Source organism: Apodemus sylvaticus, chromosome 3, assembly GCF_947179515.1.
Source record: "Apodemus sylvaticus chromosome 3, mApoSyl1.1, whole genome shotgun sequence".
In the NCBI taxonomy this organism is placed as follows: domain Eukaryota; kingdom Metazoa; phylum Chordata; class Mammalia; order Rodentia; family Muridae; genus Apodemus; species Apodemus sylvaticus.
Genome location: NC_067474.1, coordinates 132,953,361 through 132,979,289, shown reverse-complemented (window position 1 = coordinate 132,979,289; position 25,929 = coordinate 132,953,361). Strand labels below are relative to the sequence as shown.

General features: G+C 48.7%; 1 protein-coding gene across 3 annotated transcripts in view; it reads left to right on the top strand.

Moving 5' to 3' along the window:
* The first annotated feature begins 343 nt into the window (after positions 1-343).
* The window catches only part of Kdm4a (lysine demethylase 4A), a 46,063-nt gene continuing 20,477 nt past the window's right edge, over positions 344-25,929 (top strand). The window contains exons 1-11 of one of the 3 annotated variants that reach the window (XM_052177162.1): positions 344-500; positions 3,170-3,351; positions 5,070-5,245; positions 10,329-10,443; positions 11,625-11,818; positions 13,536-13,585; positions 14,855-14,958; positions 15,286-15,423; positions 17,212-17,456; positions 18,006-18,205; positions 20,326-20,696. In XM_052177162.1, coding sequence (XP_052033122.1) covers positions 3,214-3,351; positions 5,070-5,245; positions 10,329-10,443; positions 11,625-11,818; positions 13,536-13,585; positions 14,855-14,958; positions 15,286-15,423; positions 17,212-17,456; positions 18,006-18,205; positions 20,326-20,696 — 1,731 coding nt within the window. In that variant the 5' untranslated portion in view covers positions 344-500; positions 3,170-3,213. Of the gene's footprint in view, positions 532-700; positions 790-3,169; positions 3,352-5,069; positions 5,246-10,328; positions 10,444-11,624; positions 11,819-13,535; positions 13,586-14,854; positions 14,959-15,285; positions 15,424-17,211; positions 17,457-18,005; positions 18,206-20,325; positions 20,697-25,929 lie in introns of those variants that run through there. The other 2 variants (XM_052177164.1, XM_052177163.1) reach the window with 2 other exon arrangements.

The following is a 25,929-nucleotide window of genomic DNA, read 5'->3' as shown; positions in this document are numbered from 1 at the left end:
CCATTGTCTTTATATCTTAGGCACAGGAGTTACTCCAAGAAAACTTAGGCTTATCCTTTCGCTAGAAACATCTTATAACCACCTGCTCGCCCTTCCCCATAACCGGCCAGCCCATTTCAGGGTATTCGCTTCTTTCTACCCAGCTTAGCTATGGAGATCTGAGTCAGCTTCTGATAGGCTAACTCTGGACCCAGCCCTGATGCTCAGTGGCCCCAGTCCCAAGAGGTTCAGCGTTTTCTCCTGGCAACAGCTTGAAACGACGCTCATAGGCTAAGCGGACTCGTAGTCCCAGACGCCGAGCAGCTGTAGTGAGCATTCATTGGTTATTTGAGGATTTAAAGCCATTCTTGGGTTGGTTCACTATAGGCTCTGCGAGGCTGCGCAGAGTCCGACTTTAAAGGAGGCGGAGCACTGTTTTTTGCCCTCAAGAAAGACAGTGGGATCGGCGAGTGGCGACAGCAGGAATCGAGCCTGAGCCCTGCTAGGGCTTTAGGCTCCAGGTGAGAGCCATCGGGCTTTGGATCCCCAAAGGTTTGATGCTGCCAAAACCCTGGCCGTGAGCTCCGGTGGGGGAGGGTGGTGAGGTGGGTCTTTCTGTGCTCCTTGATCGGCATGTGGTTTGAGCAATAGAAAAAGGAGCTTCTAATATGAGTTTTGCGATTGGGTCCTTCCAATCTCTAGTGGCCAATGGGCGTCGGGAGAGGGGGGCGGGCCCACTGGGCCTTATTTTCTTCTTCCTGCGGCCGGGCCTCCCTCGCCTAAGCAGTGGGGCCGGGAGGGGCAGTGTCTGTAAGTGGTGTGGTGCGGGGACACTGGGAACCCGGTTGCCTTTGGAGGGATGCCGCGGGGGTGGCTGCGGGGGCGGAGAGTGCGGGAGTTTCAGGCCACTGTTAGCAACAGCTGCCTTTATCGAGTGCTTACCGGGCCTAGCGTTTAGGTTTCGCTTGCATCATCTGAGTTAAGCAGACGATCCAGCAAGGCAGGGGTTTGGGATCCCCATTTTGCAGGTGGAGAAACTGAGACTCATCCAGTCCATTCACACAGCCAAGGTGTTCAAAAGTGGCAGAGATCAGATCATTATTCAGAGTTTTCACTCTAGAGCCAAAGGTTTAGATCCCGGTACTCTGCTTTGTTACTGAATGCGTTCGGGAAGGTGCCCCAGAGCAGATTTCCCCAAGGGAACAGGACCATCGCAGGAACAGGACCCTAGGGTTAACGTAATGGGATGATCCGCTAAAGTGAGCAGAGGAAATGAGTTATTCAGCAGTTACCGAGTGCCTATTTTCTGGCGTGCATTGTTCTGGGTTCTAGACACACAAAAGATAAATAGAGCTAGAGATAGACGAAGCAACAGTATGACCCCCTTTGAAGCCCGGGGGAGGAGCTCCAGTCCGATACTTATGTTATATTTTTGTAAAAATTTCAAAAGTAGCATTTATTGAAAATTTCCGTTTAGAGGGGAAAGTCTCCTAAGTTGAATAGGCTTCAAGTTCCTCCACACTTGAATATTCTCTGGCAGAGGTTCAGGTAAGTGTGAGGGCTGAGGTAGAGAGTGGTGGAAGATGCGTTAGGGAGGGGACTGGATACATTTCCTGGTATGTAAAGCAGGGATAACAGTGTATCTGTTATGCAAAGTTAACGAAAACTGCCTAGCCAAAAGTATCTCACTCTGAGTGGAATGGAAGCCCAAGAGTTACAGAGTTTCTGTTCTGCTCTCTTGGATGGTTTTACTCCATGCTGCTTCCCAAATCCCATGCTAGGTTGTGGGAGGGTCGTGGGCAGTTTTCTCCCATAAAGTAAGTGGCTTTGAGGAAACGGAACTCTTGGGCTGTGAGTGGGGAGGTCCAGTAAAGGGCATACCAGTTCTGGCTCCTTGGTAGCATGCATTGCCTTTTGCTGGTTGTGGGGATCTGTTGTATGACCAACACCGGGCTCAGGCTCTGACCACTTACATGAGGAGCTCGTCCAAAAATCTCTGTGTATTTTCTCTCTGCAGTTGGGAGCTTTGTCCTGCATTGTCTGCTCATTGCCTGGTTTCAGTGCATTTGAGCCAACTGAGTTCTGCTGACGCCATTTTGATTTAGATAGAACAATTTCACTGTCATTGAGTACTGCTGAAACCATTTTGATTTAGATAGAACAATTTCACTGTAGTGTTTTAAACTCCGAGCATACTGTTTAATATCAAAAGTACTTTTAAAACCTGAAACCCCTGAAGCCTTATAATCTACAGCTAAGTTACTTGTCACTAGTTTGAAGTCTTACAAAGCTGTGCTCTAGAAAAGAGCCCGTAGGAAGATTGTTAGGTCAAGTTGTAGTCTGATTAATGAAGGAAGGGATTACTGCCGGGCAGTGGTGGCGCACACCTTTAGTCCCAGCACTTGGGAGGCAGAGGCAGGCGGATTTCTGAGTTCGAGGCCAGCCTGGTCTACAGAGTGAGTTTTAGGACAGCCACGGCTACACAGAGAAACCCTGTCTTGAAAAACAAAACAAACAAACAAACAAATAAATAGATAAAAATGAAGGGATTACTGCTGCTCTGTGGTGACACACACCGTTAATCCCAGTACTTGGCAGGCAGAGTTAGGTTGAGTCCAGTCTGGTCTACATAGGGAGTTCTTGAACAGCCAGGGCTACATTAATAGGAGAGTAACTTAAAGCAGCTAGGGTAAAATTAAAAGGTAACTAGGTCAACTGTATTTTTATATAGGTTTAATAACTAAATGATAATAGCTTTGTTTGCTTGGGCCTTTTTTTTTTTCTTAAAACAATGTTTTTCAAGGGAGGTCAGGATAGAGACAGTTTTGGCACACCAGGTTTTTGTTTGTTTGGTTTGGTTTTCTGAGAAATGATTTTTCCATGTAGCTCCTGCTGTCCTAAAACTCTGTAAGCCAGGTTGGCCTGCCTCTGCCTCCTGAGTGCTGGGATTAAAGGAGTGTACCACCACATTTTTCCCCCTTGGCCAGGTATACTTGTTGTAGATGTTGGCTTGCTAACTCTAGATCCTGCCTTCTCTCTCCCTAGTGCTGGGCTTACAGGCTTCTGGCCGCCTTCTGGCTTCCTCAGGTTCTTTTTCCATGGAAGGGATTTGGCATGTGTGTCTTGTCCACTTAAATAAGCATCCCGGGGCAGTTCCTTGTCATTTACCTGTGTTCTCTTAACACTTCAGGTTTTTAATCCAAGCAAATCAGCCTCAAAAAAAAAGAAGAAAAAATGGCCTCTGAATCGGAAACTTTGAACCCCAGCGCTCGGATCATGACCTTTTACCCCACCATGGAAGAGTTCCGGAACTTCAGCCGGTACATTGCCTACATAGAATCCCAAGGCGCTCACCGGGCTGGGCTGGCCAAGGTAGGCAGCGGGCTTGTGAACCTGCTTAGGCAGCCGGTGCTGCTATTTCTGGTCTTCGTAATTGGAAATTAGTTGCAGGTTTTTATTTGCATTGAATTCCTGTTATTTCTCTCTCTCCAGTCCAATCATCCTCTCATACAGCTTGTGACAATCATGTTTCCTGAGTCCCTAAAGATGAACTGGATGGTAGTGATATATATATATATTTTTTATACATATATATATACTTTTTTTTTCTTCTAAGTGAACATCAGAAAAACTGAGTTGTCCTGAGACTCAGGGTCTAGCTGATCCTTGTTATGCAGGTGGGACAGGAAAGGGAAATGCAGAGCCAGTGTCTGCAGGTCTGGCCTGAGGCTCGGTGTTTCACAGCTTTTACATGCCCCTGGAGTTCCCAACACCTGCCCCTCTCAGTTTGGTGCCCCCTGTACTGATAGAATTCGGTTTCCCTAAAGGACTTTCTTCAAGGGAGAGAACCACTGGCCACACCACATAAGGATTCTGGTCTCTGTAGTTTGAAATTGGTTTCTTTTCTCTTGATGCACTGAAGTAGGACCATCCTCTCTACCCCTAATCAAGTCAACCCTTCCTATGTTTAGTCACTCTTGAGATTTTCTGAGTCCCCCACGGTAAAGCGATTGCATTTCTGGAGGAACTCTTTCAAACTGATGCCAGAGACTTCCTCTGAACCAAGGGGAGCTGCTTGGTTTCAGGTTTGAATGCCTGGCTGTGTGTGTGTGTGTGTGTATGTATGTATACACACACGTATTCATGTATATGTGCACATGTTCACTTTTGGTTTTTGTTTCTCATGGGACTAAAGATTCTGATCTAACACTATACCTCTGAGTTATTTACCTTTTTGGGTGTTTTGGTTTGTTTTAGAGACAGGGTTTCTCTTTGTAGCTCTGGCTGTCCTGAAACTTGCTCTGTAGACCAGGCTGGCCTCAGATTTAGAGATCCACCTGCCCCTGCCACCTAGTGCTGGGATTAAAGGTATGCACCACCATGCCCATCTCTGAACTTTTCTTTCTAGCCCTTACTTACTCTTTGGACATAGAAAAAAAAGAAAAGAAAAAGAAAAAGAAAAAAATACATACACAAACCCCCAAGGACTTCAGTTCCAAAGATGAAGACTAGTCTTAGACCTTGGTGTCTTCTCTGAGGCTCCTGTCAGTTTTCTCAAATTGAGTGGAAATGGCCTCGTTCAGACAGTAGTAGGACCTGTGTGGCCCACAGTATAGCTTTCAACATACAGTGGAGGTATAAATTGATACAATTATTAGATTTTATATAAAAGCTGTTTGGATTTTTATAATGCATATCCGTTATTTTCTTTCATAAAAGCCACTATAATTACTGTTTTCTGGTAGCCTAGGCTAGTTTAGCATGGACTAGGGAGTCATGTTGGTCTCAAGTAGGAGATAGCCTGGAGTACTAGGGTGATGGGTGTTGGGCCAGCACATCTGCTTCTGTTGCTTTGTTTGCAAAAAAGCCCTGTGGGCTGTTCAAGAACCTACTCTTCAATCTGATAAGGCGCCTAGGTTTTCAAGTTCTGTTTTGTTTAGGTCACGGAGATTATAGGGTGGTCAGCATTCACTTGACAGTGTGACTTCCTGGGTTTGGGGGAACGTAGCCTGGATGGTGGCTTACACACTTGCAGGATTCTGGCTTGCCGGAGCCTCATCTGCCTCCTCCTCCTCCTCTGCGCCTTGTAGGTCGTTCCTCCCAAAGAGTGGAAGCCTCGAACATCCTACGATGATATTGACGATCTGGTCATCCCTGCACCCATCCAGCAGCTGGTGACTGGCCAGTCTGGCCTCTTCACTCAGTACAACATACAGAAGAAAGCCATGACCGTTCGTGAGTTCCGCAAGATCGCCAATAGTGATAAGTGAGTGGAGATGCTTCTGGGGTTTTTCATTTTGTTCCGCTGTGATTTTGAGACACGGTTCGGCTGTGGAGCCTAGGCTGTCCTCATCCTCTAAGCGTAGCAGTTGGGGCTCAGCAAGTAGAAATATATCCCCCCGCCCCCCAACTTAACACCTAGGCCTAGAATTGCCTCTTTTACTAAGTTTTTAAACCTGGCGGTGGTAATCCCAGCACTCTGGGAGGCAGAGGCCCGCGGATTTATGAGTTCGAGGCCAGCCTGGTCTACCGAGTGAGTTACAGGACAGCCAGGGCTATACAGAGAAACCCTGTCTCGAAAAAATCAAATCCAAAAAAAAAAAAAATACCAAAAAAAAAAAAAAAAGATGTGTGCTATCCACACCTTTGTTTTGTTTTTTTGAGACAGGGTCTTATAATATCCTGGGCTAACCTCTGGTTCATGACCCTTCAACCTCTACTTCCCAGTGCTGGGATTAAGCTGCTGCTAAGGCCCAGCATCTGCGCTCTCTCTCTCTCTCTCTCTCTCTCTCCTAATTTGTTTTTTTCGAGACAGGTTTTCTCTGTATAGCCCTGACTGTCCTTGAACTCACTCTGTAGACCAGGCTGGCCTTGAACTCAGAAATCCGCCTGCCTCTGCCTCCCAAGTACTGGGATTAAAGGCACGCGCCACCACCGCCTAGCACATCTGCTCTTTTTTAAAGTGACCTCTCTCTCTCTCCCTCTCCCCCCCCCTCTGGTCAGCAGACGTAGAGGCAGTGACTTTTTCCTGCAAGGCCTTTTACCCTGCCAGCCTTTGTTCTTGTTCTTTTTAAACATGTTTTATTATTATTTTTTCTAAGGTGCATTGGTGTTTTATCTGCATGTATGTCTGTGTGAGGATGTTGTATCCTGGAGTTACAGACAATTGTGAATTGCTATGTGGTTGCTGGGAATTGAATCCTGGTCCTCTGGAAGAGCAGTCAGTGCTCTTAACCGCTGAGCCATCTCCCCAGCCCCAACCAGCCCTTGGTCTTATACAAAGTGAACCTGTTGTTTTTCTCATCGCTAGCAATAATTTTTTTTCTTAAATTTAATTTTAGTGTGTAAGTGTTCTGTCTGCATGTATGTCTGTCCACCATGTGCATGCCTTGTGCATGTGGAGGCCAGAGAGGATGTTGGATTCCCCTGACATTGGAGTTACAGGTAGTTGTGAGTCACTGTTCAGGTGCTGGGAATTTACCCAGCCCTCTTTTTTCTTGTTTAAGAACACGTGCTCTTAAACCACTGAGCCATTCATTTCTCTAGTACCAGTGATTTTCTTTTAAAGACTTATTTTGCCAGCATAATAGCACACACCTTTAATCGTGAGGCAGACACAGGCAGATCTCTGAGTTTGAGGTCACACTGGTCTATAGTAAGTTCAGGTCAGTCGAAACAATGTGTCTCATGCATCTTAAAATACGATCTTATTTTTATTTGTGTTTGTCTGTATGTATCCATACTAGCATGTACGTACCCTCAAGGCTGGGAGAGGGTGTCAGACACACCCAGGGGAGCTGGAGAATCAGCTGTGGGTGACCCAGTGTGGGTGCTGGGAACTGAATTCAAGTCCTCAGCAAGCCCTCTTAGCACTGAGCCATCTCTCTGCCCCAGTTGAGTAAGGTTTTTTGTTTGTTTGTTTGTTTGTTTTGTTTGTTGTTGTTTTGTTTTTGGTGTTTTTTTTTTTAATTAAAAAAATTGTTGGTGTTGATAGTACCCAAGGCCTCTTGTATAGACACATGGCCTATAGCTCCCATGCCAGCAGTCTGGTATGTTTTTGACTATGGAACATTGCATAGTCTTAGAGAGGAAAGTTGGAGGTGAGGCAAAAGGGACCGCTTCGGACTAGATCTGGCCCATCTGCTCGTGGGTAAGAGGCTCTGCACATTCCCATCCCCCTTTTGTCTGCCACAGCGCAGCCAGCTCGCTGCTGCCAGGGTGCTCTGGATCTGAATGAGTAGTTTGCCAGCGCTCCCCAGGCCGCCTTGCCCTGATCTCTTCCCAGTGTCTCTGCTTGCTCGGTGGTTTGCAGCCATTCTGATCTTTACGGGTCTAAGACTCCGCTCTTCTCAGCCACACCGCCTTGGAGTCTCTTGTTCCGTGCGCTCTGCTCCCGTACGCATCCTCCTAGTCTCCGCACTTCCTACTTTCCTCATCAGCCTGAGGGTCCACGGGGAATTCCTTCCTTTCCCCTTCCTCACTCCCCGAGTCTTGGCTGGCTCACTGATTCTGATCTCAGCCTGGCTGTTGGAGGCGCACCTCCTTTGCAAGCCCCTGGGCATGCGCAGTATACTTTACTATCACCTCCCCCACCCCACCCCGTGTCTTCCGCTCTTCTGCCTTCTTTTGTTTCTTGTCACTATACTAATCGAGATCTTACGGGTGTCTTCACAACTCTTAAAACACCTGGCCAGTGAGTGAATTTATCCAAATGTCTTTCGAAGTGTGCCATGCTGTGTGGACGAAAGTCTGAGCCATCTGAGCTGCAGCTGTGCCCTGCCCTGCGCAGGCTTGCATGCTTGCTTGCTGTGTGGGGAGTCCTCAGGGCTTCACCCTCTCTCCTCTCTCTTTTGGAGAAAACTTTCATAATCTGAGGTATGTGTATGTACTACGTGCATAGTTAGTGCCTGCGGAGACCAGAAGAGGACATCCGAACGCTTGGGACAGTCGTGAGCTACCACGTGGGTGCTGGGAATCTGATCCAGGTCCCTTGGGCGAGTAGCCAGTGCTCTTAACTGTTGAGCCATGCCTCCAGCCTCATGGCTTCTCGGCTGTGATTTGAGCACATGTTAGTTTTTTCCCTTTTTTGTTTGTGTTTTTGTTTTTGAGACTGGGTTTCTCTGTGTAGCCCTGTCTGTCTTGAAACTCACTGAGATAGACTTGCTTCTGCTTCCTAGTGTGGGATTGAGGGTGTGCGCCACCACTGACCCAACTTACTTTTTTTTTTCTCTTTACATAATTTTTATGTTAAATCACACAGATTATTCTCTCCACCCTGGTATCCTTTTTTAAAAAAAATATTATTTATCCCCTTTTTTTGTGTGCATGTAAGGCCTTTACTAAAATGAGCTCCATTTCCACCTACCACCCTGATATATAAAAAGCTTTTTTTTTTTGCCCCTAATTTCTGTTGTTGCTAAGTATTTTCCCTCAAATACTGTTTTCAGCCCCACTAATTATCTGTTGAGCGTTAGCCTCCTAGAGGATGCTGGGAACACAGCATTGAGAAGGCAGCTGCTTGGAGCAGTGTCCTTGCTGTGAGTGAGGGGCGCTGGCTGGTGCCGCTCCACGGCCTCCTTCCATGCCGGAAGGGTTAGTGTCTGGGTGTGGCTGGGTTCCTGACTTTGGCTTTTGTGTTTGAAAGCCTGGCCTCCCACGTCACTCCAAGACCTGCAGTGCAACAACCTCTCCAGAGAGGAGAGGGTACTGTGTTCCTTAGGGAGAGTGGGTTCACACCTGTGCCTGGGACCTTCCCCAGGCTTCCTCCTGTCCAAGGCCTCCAGAGGGAGAAACTGTGTCTTAGATCTGCCTGGGATTCACTGTGTAACCCAGGTAACCCAGGCTTTCATTCTGTCTAACCTCCTGAGTATGCAAGCGAGACTCTATTAGGGCGTGGAAGGCAAGAAGATCACTTGCTTGTTTTACAAAGCAGAACAAATACAGATTTATTAAAGAAAAATGAAGGAAAAAAAAACCTCTTTAAAATGAGAGGTTCAAAGGGGAGAACACTTTTTTTTAAAGTTTTAAATTTCTTATGGCCAGGCGGTGGTGGCGCACGCCTTTAATCCCAGCACTTGGAAGGCAGAGGCAGGTGGATTTCTGAGTTCGAGGCTGGCCTGGTCTACAGAGTGAGTTCCAGGATAGCCAGAGCTATACAGAGAAACCCTGTCTCGGAAAAAAAAAAACCAAAAAAACCAAACCAAACCAAAAAAAATTTATGTGTAAGGGTGCTTGCCTGCAGGTCAGCTTGTATATAGCAGGTGCTCAAAGTACTCACCCTGGCCACAAGGGGGCATCAGATTCCCCCGGAGCTGGAGTTGAAGTCTTGCGAGCCCTCATGGAGGTGCTGGGAATCACAGGAAGAGCAGCCACTGCTCTTAACCACGCATCTCTCCAGCCAGGGAGGCATTTTTTTTTTAAAGCAATTTTATTTATCACTTTTGTTTGTGTTTGAGGAGATGGGGAGGGGCATTGCATATGCCATGGCCCCTGTCTGGTGGTCAGAGGACCACACTGCCCAGTCACTTTTCTCCTGCCTCTGTAGAGTCTGGGCATTGACTTAGACTTGCAAATTGAGAACCTTTCTCATTAAGCCATATGGTCAGCCCCCCCTGAACCCCCCACAGTTGTCTTTTTAAAGGTATATTTTATTTTTAGTTAGTGTGTGTCTGTGATTCTAGACACAAGACCTGGAAACCTGCTGAGGCCTTGGTCCTTAGATCTTTTGGAACTAGACCTCCAGGCAGGATTGAGCCGCCCAGTACAGGTTCTAGGAAGTGATGTCAGGTCCTGTCCAAGAGCACTACATGTTCTAGCTTCCAAGCTGCGTCTCCAGCCCGCATTTTGTTTCTCTGAGACAGTGTTTCAGGTAGCAGGTGACCTCGCCTCGATTGGTCGAAACCATTTCCCAAGTCCTGGGGTTGCAGGTGTGTTCCACCATGCCTGGTTTGAACCCCAGAACTTTGTGCATGCTAGGCTAGCACTGTGAGCCACATTCCCAGCCTTTGTGTCTTATTCTTTTGAAATGTTTGGTTGTCCCTGGAATAGTGGCTTGTATCTTAACATGGTTCATAATGCTTAATAGCATATTCTTCTGTGATAAAGCACTGTGACCAAGGCAGCTTATAAAAGAAGCATTTAATTGGGCTCAAGGTTTCAGAGGCTGAGAGTCCCGTACTAGCAGAGTGAAGGCACGGTGCTGGGAACAGCTGAGCACTCACATCTCAAATGGCAGACGGGACAGAGTCTACTCTTGACCCGTTTTACCAACTGGGGACCAAGTATTCAAGCATGGGTTTATGGGCATCGTTCTCTGTAACTGGCTAACATTGTTATTTTATGTTTGAAAGGTACTGTACCCCACGATACAGCGAATTTGAAGAACTTGAGCGTAAATACTGGAAAAACCTCACATTCAATCCTCCCATCTATGGAGCAGATGTGAATGGTACTCTCTATGAACAGGTGAGACCCTTGAGAATCCTGCAGTGTGTGCCTGGCACACAGTAGGTACTTAAACAGCTGTCTGGTGAGTGGGCAGATGAGCACGGACCGCTCTCCTGCCGACACGCTGCTCTGTCTTCCTTGTTGGCAGTTCTGTGTGGCCGGAGTGTGCACCTTCCACGTCTCACGGGAAATGGGTGCTGTGGTGTCCTTTTCAAGGCTGGGCCCATAGTGTGTGGGTGGTAGATGATCAGTTCCTGAGAGGGTGGCATAGATCACAAAAAGTGAGAGGAGCGGGCGGTCTCTGCAGGAAGCAGCTCTCTGACTAATCAAATGGAAGGGTGAGAACCTAGGAAGAGAAGTGTGTTCAGCTTTCAGAGGTCTCCAGTGAGCCGCTCTACCAGGAGCTATTTTAACCACGTTTACAGACTTGGGATCATGTGCTCTTTTGAGCTAACAGATTGTCTTACTATGGTGGTAGAAGGGGGAATATTTGGGTCTGTCTTTGGGTGGCCAAAGAAACGTATAAGGCTTTTCAGGGCTTATATCTCAGATTGGCTTTAGACGTGGCATAAACTATTGAAAGGGAAAAGTTTAAAAAGTGAAATCCGAGTTTGTTGACCTCAGTTCGGAGGTAGGGAGTCACTCATGGAGGGATGGGTGGCAGGGTGGTGAAGGAAAAGGTCAGAGGGCAGGAAGTGGGTCCCAGGGTCCACATGGAAGGATGCACAGGTGGGCGGAAGGTGGGAGTGACAGGAGGCGTGGGCTGTGAGTGCCTGAGGTGGTGGCAGGAAAGCAGGGTGCCGCATGGGCTTCAGAACCTGCTCACAGAGCCCCTAGATGGCCACTTAGGGAAAGGATGTGGTGTGGTCAGGATGACCTGTTAGTTTTCTAATTTTGCCTGCATACCTTCCATCTATCTGTCTGTCCATCTGTCATCTTTCATCCTTTAGTGTTTTGAGACAGGGTCTCACAGTGTAGACCTGGCTGCCCAGAACTTGTTGTATAGACCAGATTAGCACCGAACTCAGAGATCCACCTGCCTCTGACTCCTGGGATTAAAGGTGTGTGCTTCCATGCCAGGCCACTGACTTGTTTTGGGTGCGGTGGCTTCGACAGGCCACACTTTAGTCCTCGGCTTACCCGAGGCTGCCGTGTCGTGTCTCCTCACCTGTGTGCCCTGGGTGCGGGTTTCTTGGCAGCACGTCGATGAGTGGAATATCGGCCGGCTGAAGACCATCCTGGACCTGGTGGAAAAGGAGAGCGGGATCACCATCGAGGGGGTGAACACCCCCTACCTGTACTTCGGCATGTGGAAGACGTCCTTTGCCTGGCACACGGAGGACATGGATCTGTATAGCATCAACTACCTGCACTTCGGAGAGCCCAAGTCTTGGTAAAGCCAGCCTGCGCTTAGCACCGCGCTTCCTCCCGCCTGGGCACCGGGCTTGAGGAGGAGCCGCAGCCTGCATTGAGTTAACTTTTGAAGTGCTTTTGGACCCCAGCGTGCCTTTGAGTAGCAAGTTCTACTTTTGTTGTTCTTTGTTGTGTGAGACAGGGTCTTGACCCTGTAGCTCAGGTTGACCCTAAACTTGAGAGGTTTCTGCTTCTCAGCTTCCCAGATTCTGGAATCAGTAGGTGCATGCCGCCATGCATGGCTGAGTAGAGGGACTCAGAGGTGAGCCTGCTCTGCACTGTCTGGAACCTCGCTTCCTGGGGCAGTGGAGTCGCTCAGAGTCATGGGACTGTCCCAGGGCAGCGGCTGAGGCTGGCTCATTCCCTCCTCACAGGAGGTCTGATATTTCCTTTCCTTTTCTTTTCCTCATTTCTTTTCCTTTTTGAGACAAGGTTCATCTGTCTGGCTATTTTGAAACTCACTTTACTGTAGACCAGTAAAGTGTCTGGGCTGAGACCTGTGAGGGAGAAGGACAGAGCTGGGTGGGACGGCGGCAGGCATGGCAGGGGCGTGAGGGAAACACTTCCCGGTTCTGAACTGCCTGTGCAGGGCTCTGGGGTTGTCAGGCACATGTCCTTAGAAGTCCACCGGTGTGTACAGGAGACAGTCCTGGGCCAGTGCTGCCTCTCTGGTGCCAGGGCCACACCCGTGTTCCACCATGCTGAGTGGAAATAGCCTTCAGTATAAGTCATGAAGGTTAACATGAGGTAGCTGAATTTAAGGCTTAGCAGTTTAGTAGACGTTTTAATAGTCCCAGGTGTCTCTATTTCCTTTGTTTTTACACAAAGAGCAGCAGACACCATGGTGCATGGAGGAGTAATTAAATCTATTGGGTAATCAGTGTAGCTTGTATGGTAGAAAAATGGACCCATCAGTGTCAAGGTGTCCGGTGCTCTGCCCGCCGTGCTCTGTTGGGCCTTTCCCACCCTTCAGGAGCGCCATGAAAACCTTCATAGTGATGTGATGCGCCTCCCCCAAATCAGGAAACAATGTTGTTACTGGAGCACCTTAGTAAGGAGACAGACTCTGCTCTGTAAGTTCTCACTCAGTAGCCATCGTGCCAAGTGAGTGAGTATAGAAGAAATGCATTCACTCTGCTGTGGAGTCTCTCTCTCCTTTGTTTCAAAGTGTTTTATTTCCATAGATTGCTTTTTAGAGTTCCTTCCCTATATATAGCTCAGGCCGCCCTTGAATTCTTTATCCTCCTGTCTCAGCCTTCCTGGGTTTGCTTTGTTCTAGGTGTTCTTAGGAAATACATTCTTAAGCCCGATGTGGTGGCACACAAACCACTACCTATAAGCCCAGTACCAGGGAGGCAGAGGCTGGCAGATCCATGAATTTGAGACCAGCCTGGTCTACATATTGAGTTCCAGGCAAGATGCTGCCATATAGTGAGACCCGCCGCCCTAAGGAAGTTTCAGCTTGCACACAGTGATTGTACATGTTCGTGAGCTCTAGGGCCATACATTCAGTACACGTGTGTGACGTGTAACAATCGGGTTAGGGTATATGGTATCCCTATCACCTCAGACGTTTGTCTCATCTTTGAACTGGGAACCCTCAGGATCTTTTTCCTTCAAGGTTTTTGAGGGAAAGCAAGTCTCTCGCTTCCTTTCCTTATCCTATGATGGTGCCTGACCCTCTCATGTGATTGCAGGTACTCTGTTCCACCTGAGCATGGGAAACGCCTGGAGCGTCTTGCCAAAGGTACTGTATCCCTTCCAGGTACAGGGTCAGCCTTCTGCCCATCTAACTCCTTGTTCTGAGATGTTCATTCTCTGTGGTCAGATGACCTGTGACCTTTCACAGGCTGCAGATATGGTGGGGTGTGTATGCTCAGCTGCCAGACCCCATACCTTAGGGGACCAGGCTCAGCCTGAGCCTTGCCTAGTCTGTCTGTGAAGGGACTTGTTTCTTCTCCTGCTCTCTCTGCCTACATCCTTCCAACCCTCAACTAGGAAGAGATTTGGTTAGAGTCTGCTCCCAAGTTTCAGATGTTGAACGCCAGATTGAGCAGCTGTGTGTGTGTGTGTTTAGGTTCCTTTAAGTGGACTTTGGTAGTTTTGTGCCCCTAGAGAGTCTTTCCTATTGTAAGAGATGCTAGGTAGATCAAACTGTGGATGTACTGCCTTCCAAAGGCTGAGGTACAGGTTCAGTCTTGGGCCAGGAGAAGATGAGACGTAGTTCTCAGTGCTGTAAGCACAAGGGCAGCTGGAGTGTCTGAGTGCTGCCAGAGTCTGATTACCCAGGTAAGAGGCCACCTGAGAGAGCTGCAGGCTCACCTGAGGCCCCAGACTTCTTGCAACTGGAGCAGCATCAGCACTTTTTTTTTTCTGGCCAGGCTAGGTAATCTCAGAAGAGGCAGGCTTATCTTTGAGTCTTTTTTTTTTTTTTAAAGATTTATTCATTTCATTATATGAGTACACTTTAGCTATCTTCAGACACACCAGAAGATATCATATCCCATTACAGATGGTTGTGAGCCACCCTGCGGTTGCTGGGAATTGAACTCAGGAACTCTGGAAGAGCAGTCAGTGCTCTCAACCACTGAGCCATCTCTCCAGTCCATTCTTTGAGTGTTGATCTTCATAGTTCCTGGCTACACAATAACAATTCCCACCCCCCAAAACAGTTTTTTTTAATTATAATTTTAATTTACATGCTTGAGTATCTGTCTGTGTTTGCGAGTACCATTTGAGGAGGCCAGAAGAGAATGTTGGAGTCCTTGGAAGTGGAATTATAGGTGGTTGTGAGCTGCCCACCATGAGTGCTGGGAACCAAATTCAGGTCCTCTGTAAGAACAGTAGGTGAAGTTTTCTTAACTGTTGAGCCATATCCCTAGCCCCTCTTAGTATCACTTTGGTGACTGTCCTTCGCCGATCGCTACTGAGCTCTGCAGATGGGGGGTAACCCCAGAATCCTGGAGCTTGGGCAGAGCCTCATTAACTCAGACCTACTACCTATCCTTTCAAACAGGCTTTTTCCCAGGGAGTGCTCAAAGCTGTGAGGCTTTTCTCCGCCACAAGATGACCCTGATCTCCCCTTTAATGCTGAAGAAGTATGGCATCCCCTTTGACAAGGTGAGCTGGCCCAGGCCCCCACCCTTTCGGGTCTTTGTTCCGAAGAAGAGTTTTGCAGTCTATTGTTCTGGTCTCTAGGGTGGGGTTTGATAACAGCAGGTGGCTAATGTGTTCTCCTGGTGCTGAGGGAGCACAGGATTAATTTGGAGGGTTGGTTAATTAGTCTCTTAGCATACATGTGATATGTTAAGCGACAGTTCGAGACCTGGCAGTTTTGAGTTACCCTTGGTTGATCACCTAAGTGGTAGCGAAGAAAGACCCAGGAGCCCAGATCTGTGCTAGGCCTCTGCCAGGTGTGGCAGCTGCTTCAAATCTGCTCTACTTCAGGTGACCCAAGAAGCTGGAGAGTTTATGATCACTTTCCCCTATGGTTACCATGCTGGCTTCAACCACGGCTTCAACTGTGCAGAGTCCACCAATTTTGCCACCCGTCGATGGATTGAGTACGGCAAGCAAGCTGTACTGGTAAGCCTGCATGAGCTCGTCCGTAACACTACGGGCAGAAGTGTCAGGTTGAGGACATTCTTTTTTTTTTTTTTTTTGGATTTGGTTTTTTCAAGACAGGGTTTCTCTGTATAGCCCTGGCTGTCCTGGAACTCACTCTGTAGACCAGGCTGGTCTTGAACTCAGAAAATCGCCTGCCTCTGCCTCCCAGAGTGCTGGGATTATAGGCGTGCACCACCACCGCCCGGCGATTGAGAACATTCTAGTCAGAACATTTTTTTTAACTCTTGGGACATGCTGTCCTGACCAGTGTGAGATGTGACCAATTTGCCCTGGGGCTTCACAAAGATATCGTTTGTACATACCTAGAGCATACATTAGGTACAACATTGAGTTAAAAAGCATAACTACCCTCCCAAGGTCCTCTAGGGCAACCCATTTAGGACACACTTTCTTTTTTTGTTTTTTTTCAAGACAGGGTTTCTCTTTGTAGCCCTGGCTGTCCTGGAACTCACTCTGTAGACCAGGCTAGCCTCAAACTCAGAAATCCACCTGCCTCTGCCTCCCAAGTGCTGGCATCAAAGGCGTGCGCCACCACCACGTGGCTTAGGACACACTTTCAAGGAGGCTGCTATTATTTGTAACCACTGCATACCAGGACCTGGTTAACTTAATTAGCTGAAGAAAAAAAGTACTCACTTTGTAAGCACATGTGCCTGTGTGCACATGTACATATATGTTGCTAACTGGGACTGAGGACTGATCCTAGGGTGTTTTGAATGTTAGACAAGTGTTTGCCATTGAACAATATCCTCAGCCATTTTTTTTTAAAGACAGAATTTCAGTACACCAGACTTTCCTTTAACTCATAAAAGATCTGCCTGCCTCTGCCCTCTGCCTGAGCACTGTGATCAGAGTCCTGTACCACCACTCTCAGCCTCAATTCCCCTTGAAATGTTTTATTTGGAGCCAGGGTCTTGCTCTATAGACCAGGTTCTCCTTGAGCTTGTGATTGTCTTTCCTGGGTCTCTCAGATAGCTCGGATTGCTTGGGTACTGTTACTTAGCTAGATGTCTCTCATGTGAGAGTCTTAGGGCAAGCTGCAGGGCCTAGACTGTTACTCTAAAATAATAGACTTGCCTGTTTGGTCCTGGCGTGAGTAGATACCCAGGGGTAGGTAGCTGCTCCCCACTGGGGAAGTGTTTGTAGATTTTGTCTCCACCAGCTCTCCTTAGACCATTTGGTTTGGTTGGTTGAGCCTCGTGCTATGCATTCTGCTTTTTGATTTTCCTGTTTGCTTGGATTTGAACTTCAGCATCAGCTAAACTTGGTCTATTAAATAAGGCATCTATCATACAAAATAATGCATTCCATCTTCTCTCTTTCTCTGTCTCTGTCTCTCTCTGTCCCTCCCTGTCTCTCTGTCTCTGTCTCTGTCTCTCTCTCTCTCTCTCTCACACACACACACACACACACACACACACACACACACACACACTCATTCATTTTTTGAAACAGTCTTACTATGTAGCCCTGGCTGTGCTGGAACTTACTACCACTATGTAGACCAGGCTGGCCTTAGACTCACAGGGATCCACCTGCCTCTGCCTTCCAAGTGCTGGGATTAAAATGACACTGTCTTGTGTCATTTTTATATACGTTAAAATGTCCTAGGTTACGCTTCCCCCATTATCCTCTCTTGTGCCCTGCCCCAGCTGTGATTTGAAATGCCTGAATCACACTGTAGGATGGGACACAGAAGGTAGAGGGTGGTGTGGAGGTGACCTTACTGTTACTCTCCTGTGGCAGTGCTCCTGCAGAAAAGATATGGTGAAGATCTCCATGGACGTGTTTGTGAGGAGGTTCCAGCCAGAACGCTACAAACTTTGGAAAGCCGGGAAGGACAGCACAGTTATTGACCACACTCTGCCCACACCGGAAGCAGCCGAGTTTCTGAAGGACAGTGGACTAACCCCGAGAGTGGGGAATGAGGAGTGCCCAGAGGAGGATGCAGAAGCGGCAGAGCAGGGAGAGGAGGGCGATGCGAAGAGAAGGTACTGGGCGGGCCGTGGGCTTGGCTCTGGGGCGGGGGTCGGGGGTGGGGGGGTGAGGGGGGTCACCACAGTTTGAGTGTTCTCTGTTGCTTGTACTGCACACAGGCAAGTTTCGGAAACAGCTCTGGAAGCCACAGCACTGATGACCCAGCAGCTTCCTGTGGTTCTTGGTCAGGAATGAGGGTAGTGAGCCTGTGCTGCTGGACGCAGAGTCAGTTTTCCCCAGCACCACATAAATATCTTTTGAAAGAACTGTGGTAAAAGTGAGACCCACTCTGGGGAGATAAGGAGTTGTAACAGGGTTTATCAGGGTCTGAACCAGAGGATCTGTACACATGGTGGGAAGATTTGGGGGGTCCTGCATACCCTCCCCAGTCTTCATGTCCCAGGTGGGCAGCAAGGTCTGCACTGTTCAGATGATGGAATAGGCTGAGAGGTGTTGAGACCGCCTGGCCATTTGCTTTGGGTTGCACGTGGCATGTATGACAGTCTTCGGGGGACGGTGAAGGGGTGACTGTGTGTGCTCTTAGGGTTGTTGTCTCCTTGCAGCCTGGCCAAGCACCGGATAGGGACAAAGAGACACCGAGTCTGTCTGGAAATACCACAGGAGGTCAGTCAGAGCGAGCTTTTCCCCAAGGAAGAGCTGAGCTCTGGACACTATGAGGTGACAGAGTGCCAGGCCACCCTCGCCCCAGTGCGGCCCACCCACAGCTCCGTGCGGCAAGTCGAGGACAGCCTTCCCTTCCCAGGTGAGCTGACAAGGCTGGTTTGTCTGCAGCACTGACTGACACCTGTCTGTCTGAGGCTCAACGCTGTATTGAGTTGCAGGGTGAGCGGTCTGTGGGCAGCCTTGTATTGGAGTGTGAGAATCGTCATCTCCCGGGGCCCTTGGTGATTTCCTCTGAATCTGATGTTTGGTTGGGAAGAATGGATATAGTCTGCCCATGCTGAATAAGAGGGGTGAGATAGACGATTGGAGGGATGCTGCCATTTTATTATTTATTCCATTTTTAAAAAACTTTATGTATGGGGCCAAATAACCCCAGCATTGGCGAGGCAGGGGCAGGTGGGTCTCTTGAGAGTTCGAGGCCAGCCTAGTTTACATACTGAGTTTCAGGCCAGCCAAGGCTGCACAGTAAGAATCTGTCTCAAAAATGGATAGATGAACGAATAAATTAGTGAATAAATAGGACAGAAAAGCCATGGCTTTTTTTTTTTTTTGAGACAGGGTTTCTCTGTGTAGCCCTGGCTGTCCTGGAACTCACTCTGTAGACCAGACTGGCCTCAAACTCAGAAATCCGCCTGCCTCTGCCTCCCAGAGTGCTGGGATTACAGGCGTGCACTACTACCGCCCAACTGCAAAATTTTTTATTTATTGCTGTTAGTGCCTTGCATGCGTGCACGGAGGAACATGTTTTAAAGCTTTATTTATTTATTTTATATATATGAGTACACTGTAGCTGTACAGGTGGTTGTGAACCACCATGTGGTTGCTGGGATTTGAACTCAGGACCTTCGGAAGAGCAGTCAGTGCTCTTAACCGCTGAGCCATCTCTCCAGCCCCAGTGTACTCATTTTTATTTTTAAATTTTTAGATGGGCTCTATGTGTTCCTCTCTGTCCTGTGACTTTTTGTAGTTCACATTTTCTGGTTATTGTGGCCTCCCAGGAGCTGGTAGAGTAGGTATGTACTACCACTCCTGGCTTACAGCTTGTTTGGTTTGTCTTTCTTTCTTTCTTTTTTCCTTCCTTCCTTTTATTTATTTTAATATTGATAGATAGATTGATTGACTGGGTTTTGCTGTATATCCTTGACTGTCCTAAAACTAGCTCTGTAGGCCAGGCAGGCCTCCAACTCACAGAGAAGTGCTTTCCTCTGTCTTCCAGCATATTGGTTTTGGAAGCAGGGTCTTTGTAGCCCAGGCTAGTTTTGAACCGGGGATTCTCTTGCCTTGGGCTCCTGGCTGTTGGGGTTCTAGGCACTCGCCGCTGGCCTTGGTTGGTTGGTTTGTTTTTAGTCATTGTCTTGCTCTGTAGCCCTGACTGGCCGTCAACTGGCTAGCCTCCTGCCTCTCAAATTCAGGGATCGCAGGCAAACACTACCTTGTCCATCTTAAGTCTTAATTAAATATAACTGACCATGTTGGAGGCATACAGCGTCTCGTCAGATGAGGGTACCGGCCATCGTAGTGTTTGTTTACTCGGAGGCTGGAGGACCTGTGTCGTAGGAGGCGTGGTGTTTGGAAGCAGCTACTCTGATAAACACCAAGTCTGGATTTATTAGGGACAGGCTTCTTTTGGACTTGAAGGAGTCTGCTTAGTCCGTCTGATGGTTAGATGACATTGTGGTCATGAGCTCGGCTAGCTCTTAGCAGATCCTTTTACCTTTGGCAGCCGAGCCTCGGCTGCGTGAGGGAATGGCGGCGTCTACGTGCGCATAACTCTATTATATGTGACACTGTATGCCCAGAAATTGGGTTGTTTTTTTTTCTTTTTTTTTTTTTTTTTGGTTTTCGAGACAGGGTTTCTCTGTGTAGCCCTGGCTGTCCTGGAACTCACTCTGTAGGCCAGGCTGGCCTCAAACTCAGAAATCCACCTGCCTCTGCCTCCCAGAGTGCTGGGATTACAGGCGTGTGCTACCATGCCCAGCAGGACTTGGGTTTGAGACTCCTGAAAATGAATGGTAGGTTCCTCACATAGCAAGGAGAGGGAGAAATTGGGGGCCCAGTTGGTTCCAATCACACGGCGGCCTTGTCAGGGAGGGCCAGGATGTAAAGTCAGTTCTCACTTTGAGGCCGTGTTTGTTGTCGTTTACCAGTCCACCCTCCTCAGGCTTACCCGCCTGATCCTATCTGATGCACCCGTTTCAGATTACTCTGACCCCACTGAAGTCAAATTCGAAGAGCTGAAGAATGTTAAGCTCGAAGAGGAAGATGAGGAGGAGGAGGCCGAGGCAGCCGCATTGGACCTTTCTGTGAATCCTGCATCCGTTGGAGGACGCCTTGTCTTCTCGGATTCCAAAAAGAAATCCTCTTCCAGCCTGGGCTCCACTTCATCTCAGGATTCAGTTTCCTCCGATTCTGAAACCACAGAGCCTGGCTCTTGCCAGGGCCAGGAGAAAGCAGGAGTTCTTACCGTCCACAGCTATGCCCGAGGGGATGGCAAGGGCACCACGGGCGAGCCGAGTGTGAAGAAGAAGCGGAGTGCCCCCCGCAGCATCAGCGAGCAGGAGCTGGCAGAGGTACAGGCCCTGCGAGTTATCTGGTGAAGTAGGGGGCCTGTGAGGGCGGAGGGGGCCTGTGAGGGCGGAGGGGGCCTGTGAGGGCGGAGGGGGCCTGTGAGGGTGGAGGGGGCCTGTGAGGGCGGAGGCGCTGCCGTGTGTGGGAGGGCAGGAGAGGCTCCCTCCTCTCATCTTGCATCTGCTGCTGCATCTGCTGTGTCAGAATGCCAGGTGCTATTTCCTGTCTTTCCAGTTTGCTCTTCGCTGGCTCTGACCTGTTCTCTGTGTGCCTTTCAATCCAGAGGTCCACACCTCAGCAGCAGCTCAGGGGCCGTGCCGAGTAAAACCCAAGCTTGGCTGGATGCTCTGGTGAGATGGGAGCTCTTCCTCCGACTCCTCGCCTAGAGACAGGAAGGTTTGAGTGTTTGTTGTTGCAGCCCAGATGTTTTGAGGTTTGAGATGAGGTGGCAGTCTTAGTCACTGTCCTATTGCTGTGACGAGACAGGGCGACCAAGGCAACTCTTATAAATACTTACAAGAGGTAATTACAGTACTTCCAAGAGATGCTTATAAACACTTTAAGTAGTTACCTGAGGGATGGCTTACGGTTTGAGAGGTTAGTCCTTCTTCATCATCATGGCGGGATGCGTTGGAGAAATAGTTGCTTCATCCTGATCTGCAGGCAGAAAGGGAGGCACCTAGGCTTGGCATGGGCTTTTAAAACTACAAAGTGACACATTTCTACCGGCAAGGCCACACCCCCTAGTCTTTACAAATAGTGGCCCTCCCTGGTGACTGAGGACTCAAATATATGAGCCTGGGGGGACATTTTTAGTCAAACCACCATAGTGGCCTTTCTCACCCTAATATTCAAGGGGCATCTGCTTCTTAGAAATTCTCCCTGCTCTGTGGGATCCTAGCTTGTCATCGGTCTACCAGCATGATTTCCCAAAGCTGCACTCAGAGCCTTGGTTGTTCAGGTTCCCTCCTCGTACCCACCGTCATCAGAGGCCGGCTCATTTTGTACATCGTGGCTCCTAGCAGGTCTGCCGTGCTGAGAAGGCCGTTCCTGTGCTGCAGCTGATTGACCTCTCCACATAACCTCATTCCCTGGCTCCCCAGATTCCAGTCAGGGCAAAGTGGGAGACCTGGGCCCAATGCTGCACACTTGCAGTCCCGGCATTTGTGAGGGAGGATGAGGCTAGATTAGGCGCTCATGGTCACCCTTGGCTACATAATAGTTTGAGACCAACCTGTGACTGCAGTAGACCCTGTCTTAAGAAAATTGTCAAAAGGCACTGGTAAGATTGGCCAGTAGGTAAAGATGCCTGCCAAGAGGCCTAATGACCAAATTTCTGTTTCTGAACCTGAGTGGTAGGCAGAGATCCAGCCCTGAAGGTGTTTCTGATCCCCCACTCCACATGTGTGCTTCGGTGAACGAGGAACTGTGTCTACGTTCCTTTGCCTGTACTTTGGTTGTTGGTTGTTTGAGACAAGATCTCACTGTGTACCCCTGGCTGGTCTTGAACTCACAGAGACCTACCTGGCTTTCTTTTTCTCTTCATATTAAGTAACTTGTTTGGTTGGTTATCTTTGAAAAACAGGAATGCTTCGTGAATCCGCGCTCGTCCCCGCCGACGGCCATGTGAACCTTCCTCTATGGCCCGGTAGACACGCTGCTGGCTTGTTTCTCTTCCTCACTTCCAGATTTCCCCAGTGTTGCCTTTCACCCTTATTTAAGCTTCTTTTACCCCCTTATATTTAAAAAAATACTTATTTTGAATTATGTGTATGTGTGTACTCTCTGTGTGGGTTTATATAACTTCAGCTGTGAATTTACATCTCTAGCATCTTGGGGTTTTTTTTTGTTTTTGTTTTGTTTTGTTTTCTGGTTAGGATCTTGCTATGTAACTTTTTTTTCAGGATTCAAGGGGAGAGGGTTGTATGTTGTATGTATGTATGTGATATGTGGGTACCTATATGCATGGCACTTGGGGGTCAGAGGACAACTTTGAGGAGTCAGTTCTCTACTTCCACCCTGTTAGGGTAGGGCCTTGGTACTGCTGCTACAGTGTGCTCCAGGCTATGTGGCCTGAGGACTTTTGGCTAATCCTGCCTCCCATCTTGCCTTAGTGCTGAGATTACACACATTTGCCACCACATCTATCTTTTCATATGGGTTACTAGGACAGAACTCAAGTTGCCAGGTTTGGATCTTGCTGTTTGATATAGCCCAGGCTGGCCCTGGATCTTGCTGTTTGATATAGCCCAGGTTGGCCCTGAGCTTTTGTGCCCTCCCGATTCCTGCTTCTGTACACAACACCCATCGTTTTGGAACTCAGATCTTGTTATTAAGGTTCTCGCTAAGTTGCCTAGGCTGACCTGGAACTCGACATGCAGCCTTGATCTAAAGATCCTCCAGCCCTGGCCTTCCAAGTGCTGGGACTGCGGCTCTCGCTGCATACCGTGCTTTTCATCTTTCTTGGGAATCAGCTCTCCTCGTCCATTGTGCAGATCCTGTGGTTCAAACTCACAGGCCGACGGTCTTGGTGGTGGGTAGTGCCCCTCCCCGCCGAGCCATTTCATGGCTTTCCCATCTCTTGTCCTTAGTGCCCAGATAATTCTCTCCACTTCCTCTGAGTGTCAAGACTCAGTTTCTGTAGACTTCCTCTGTGCATCTCGCAGCGGTGGCAGGCTAATGAATCGATAACCTCACGTTTCCTCTGCGGCTGTGGTCGCTGCTCTCTGGAACCTTTACTGCAGCACCCACGAGAGAACGCCTTGGCTTGGAGATCTTCTTGGCCCTTGCTGCTGCCACCTCGTTCTTTCTCACAAGCGTTCAGGTGCCAGCCTGCCCTGCTGTGGCACGGCAGCTCTCCCTGTCTCTCCTGTGCTTGCAGAATTCTGACTTCTGCCTCCAGTCGCAGTCACAGTCCAAAGAGTAGCTAGCCAACAGCAAAGATGTAATGGATCCTAAATATTGTATGAACATTATTCAGTCCATTACTGTAAATTAATGTTACTGGAGGTTTTTTGGTGTGATTTTTATTTTTATATTTGGAAAGCCTGCAGTGAGCCAATAAATATCAGTCATTTCCTTTTCTTCCTATATTTGATATCAGTTAAGTGATGGATTTAAAAACATGGGCATATGGGGGCTAAGTGTCATCTGTTATCAAGAAATCCGATTGAACAAAGTGACTTTTCTTTTAACTGTTGATAAATGGTCCTACTTGCCTCTCTTTTGCGTTCAAATAGATGGATGACTTAGGGACAGGCTGTCCTGGATGCCCAAAGCCTTGCCCAAGCTCACGCACGGAGAGGCTGCAGACTAGCAAGTATGCTGCAGCAGGCAGATTGCAGCTCGCTGCTGCATACTGAGTGTCCATGGTGTGGACAGAAGCCAAGATGCTTTCGCCACAGTAACCCGCAGGGCAGGAGGCTTCTCTCCGGGTGCATCTCCGTCCTGCCAGAGAGCCGGTGTGCTCAGCCTCCTTCCCATTTCTTTGTGGATTCTCATTCTGTAATTCTTCTCTGTTCTCTGTCAGTATGCGCTGGCAGCTTCGAACTACTTAGGTTCTCCAAAGAGGTCTTGATCGGCCTGCATGCTCTCCTGTGGAGTCGTTAGGGCCTGTGTTCTGTATGCCAGGACTGCCTTCCAGGACCTCCTTGAGAGCTCTAAGTACGGGCAGATAGGAGCAAACGTCCCAGCACTGGGCGATGATGGGTAATCGAGCTCCCATCGAAAGAGCTGGCAGCCCGCTGGGTCGGCCGAGCTGAAAGTTCCGCATGGCTGTCGAAAAGGAGACTTTTGGCTTCAGTCTTGAAGTTTGGAGGAATTCACCAGGTAGATAGAAGGTGAACAGAACAGGAGTCTGGGAGAGAAGAGTGTTCTCTTCTTCATGGTTTTAGTAGCACACACTGAGGTCAGAGAACGATATGTCTGCTCTGCGGGCTGTGCTTAGAGACTCTGAGATGTACAGAGATGGACCGTGAGTGCTGTGGGGCGTTTGCAGGTGCCTGCCATGCAGATCTGACCTCAGGCTCTCATTGTGCCTAATTCTCCATTTGCCTTTTACTACTTTAAACCCAGATGCTTCACAACTTCCTTCTTTAATATTTTCCTTATCTTTTGGGTTTCACTGTGTATCACTGGCTAGTGTGGAACTCACTTTGTGAACAAGGCTATCCTTGAAGAACATACACAGATCTGACTACTTTGCCTCCCCGGTGCTGAGATAAGGAGAATGAGCTACCAAACCAGCTTTATTTACTGTACTCCAGGAAAGGAGGAAAAACAATTTAAAAAAGAAAAAGCTCTTGGCCAGGCTTTGGTGGCACACTCCTTTAGTCCCAGTACTCCGGAGGCAGGAGGATCTCTGTGAGTTTGAGGTCAGCCTGGGATATACAGAGAAACCCTCTCTAAAAGCTAGGGGGAAAAAAAAGGAAGAAGAAAAGCCATTGGGAACCCACTCCTATGGTTTGAGGGTGGGGCTAGGCTGCACGGCTTGGTGGGGACAGAAGGAGCACCTGGGTTTCTGGAAGGCAGGAACCCAGGACTGAGAGACAGTATGGCCGACATGTAACACAGCTTTGTTTTTTCAGTGTACTGAAACATGATGGCAGATTTACCATTTCCAGTGTCCTGTTCAGTAGATGTTTTTGGGATGGGAGGAGACAGGAGTTGTTTCCAGGGGCTTCTTCCTCAGTGTAAGCCAGCTCTTGTCGGAAGCCCCTTCTCTTCCTTGAGTTCATTCTCCTTGGAAGCTCTGCAGGTATCAGGCCGGCCAAGGAGATAGGCACGGAGAAGCTGGCCTCCTCCATTAGGTATCGCTTCTCAGCTCCAGGAAGACCCTCCCAGCTCGGCCCATGAGCTCTCCCACACTTGTGGAGCGAGGGACTGAGGTCAGGCTTGTTTTAGTGAGAAGCCAGCACGGAGTATGGCTAGGTCGTCATGGAGCTCAGCAGCTTTCCTGTCCCCGAAGATCCCACAGCACCGTCTGTGTGTTTGGAAAGCTCAGGGTTCCTGAGAGCGGGTGTGTCTCAGGCCCTCACACCCGTCCCCCGGTGTCCTCTAGCTATAACTGGGCCACTTGCCTTCAGTGTATATGCTGCTGTCCACATCCAGGCTCTGTCCAGAGCCATCTGGTAGGCTAGCTTTGGTGACAGTGCCCTGCGCAAGTGCCAGGGCCTGGGGTTCCCATGGCTCAGGGGGCCATGGAGATCGTCCGCTCCAGAACTGTTTGTTCCGGCA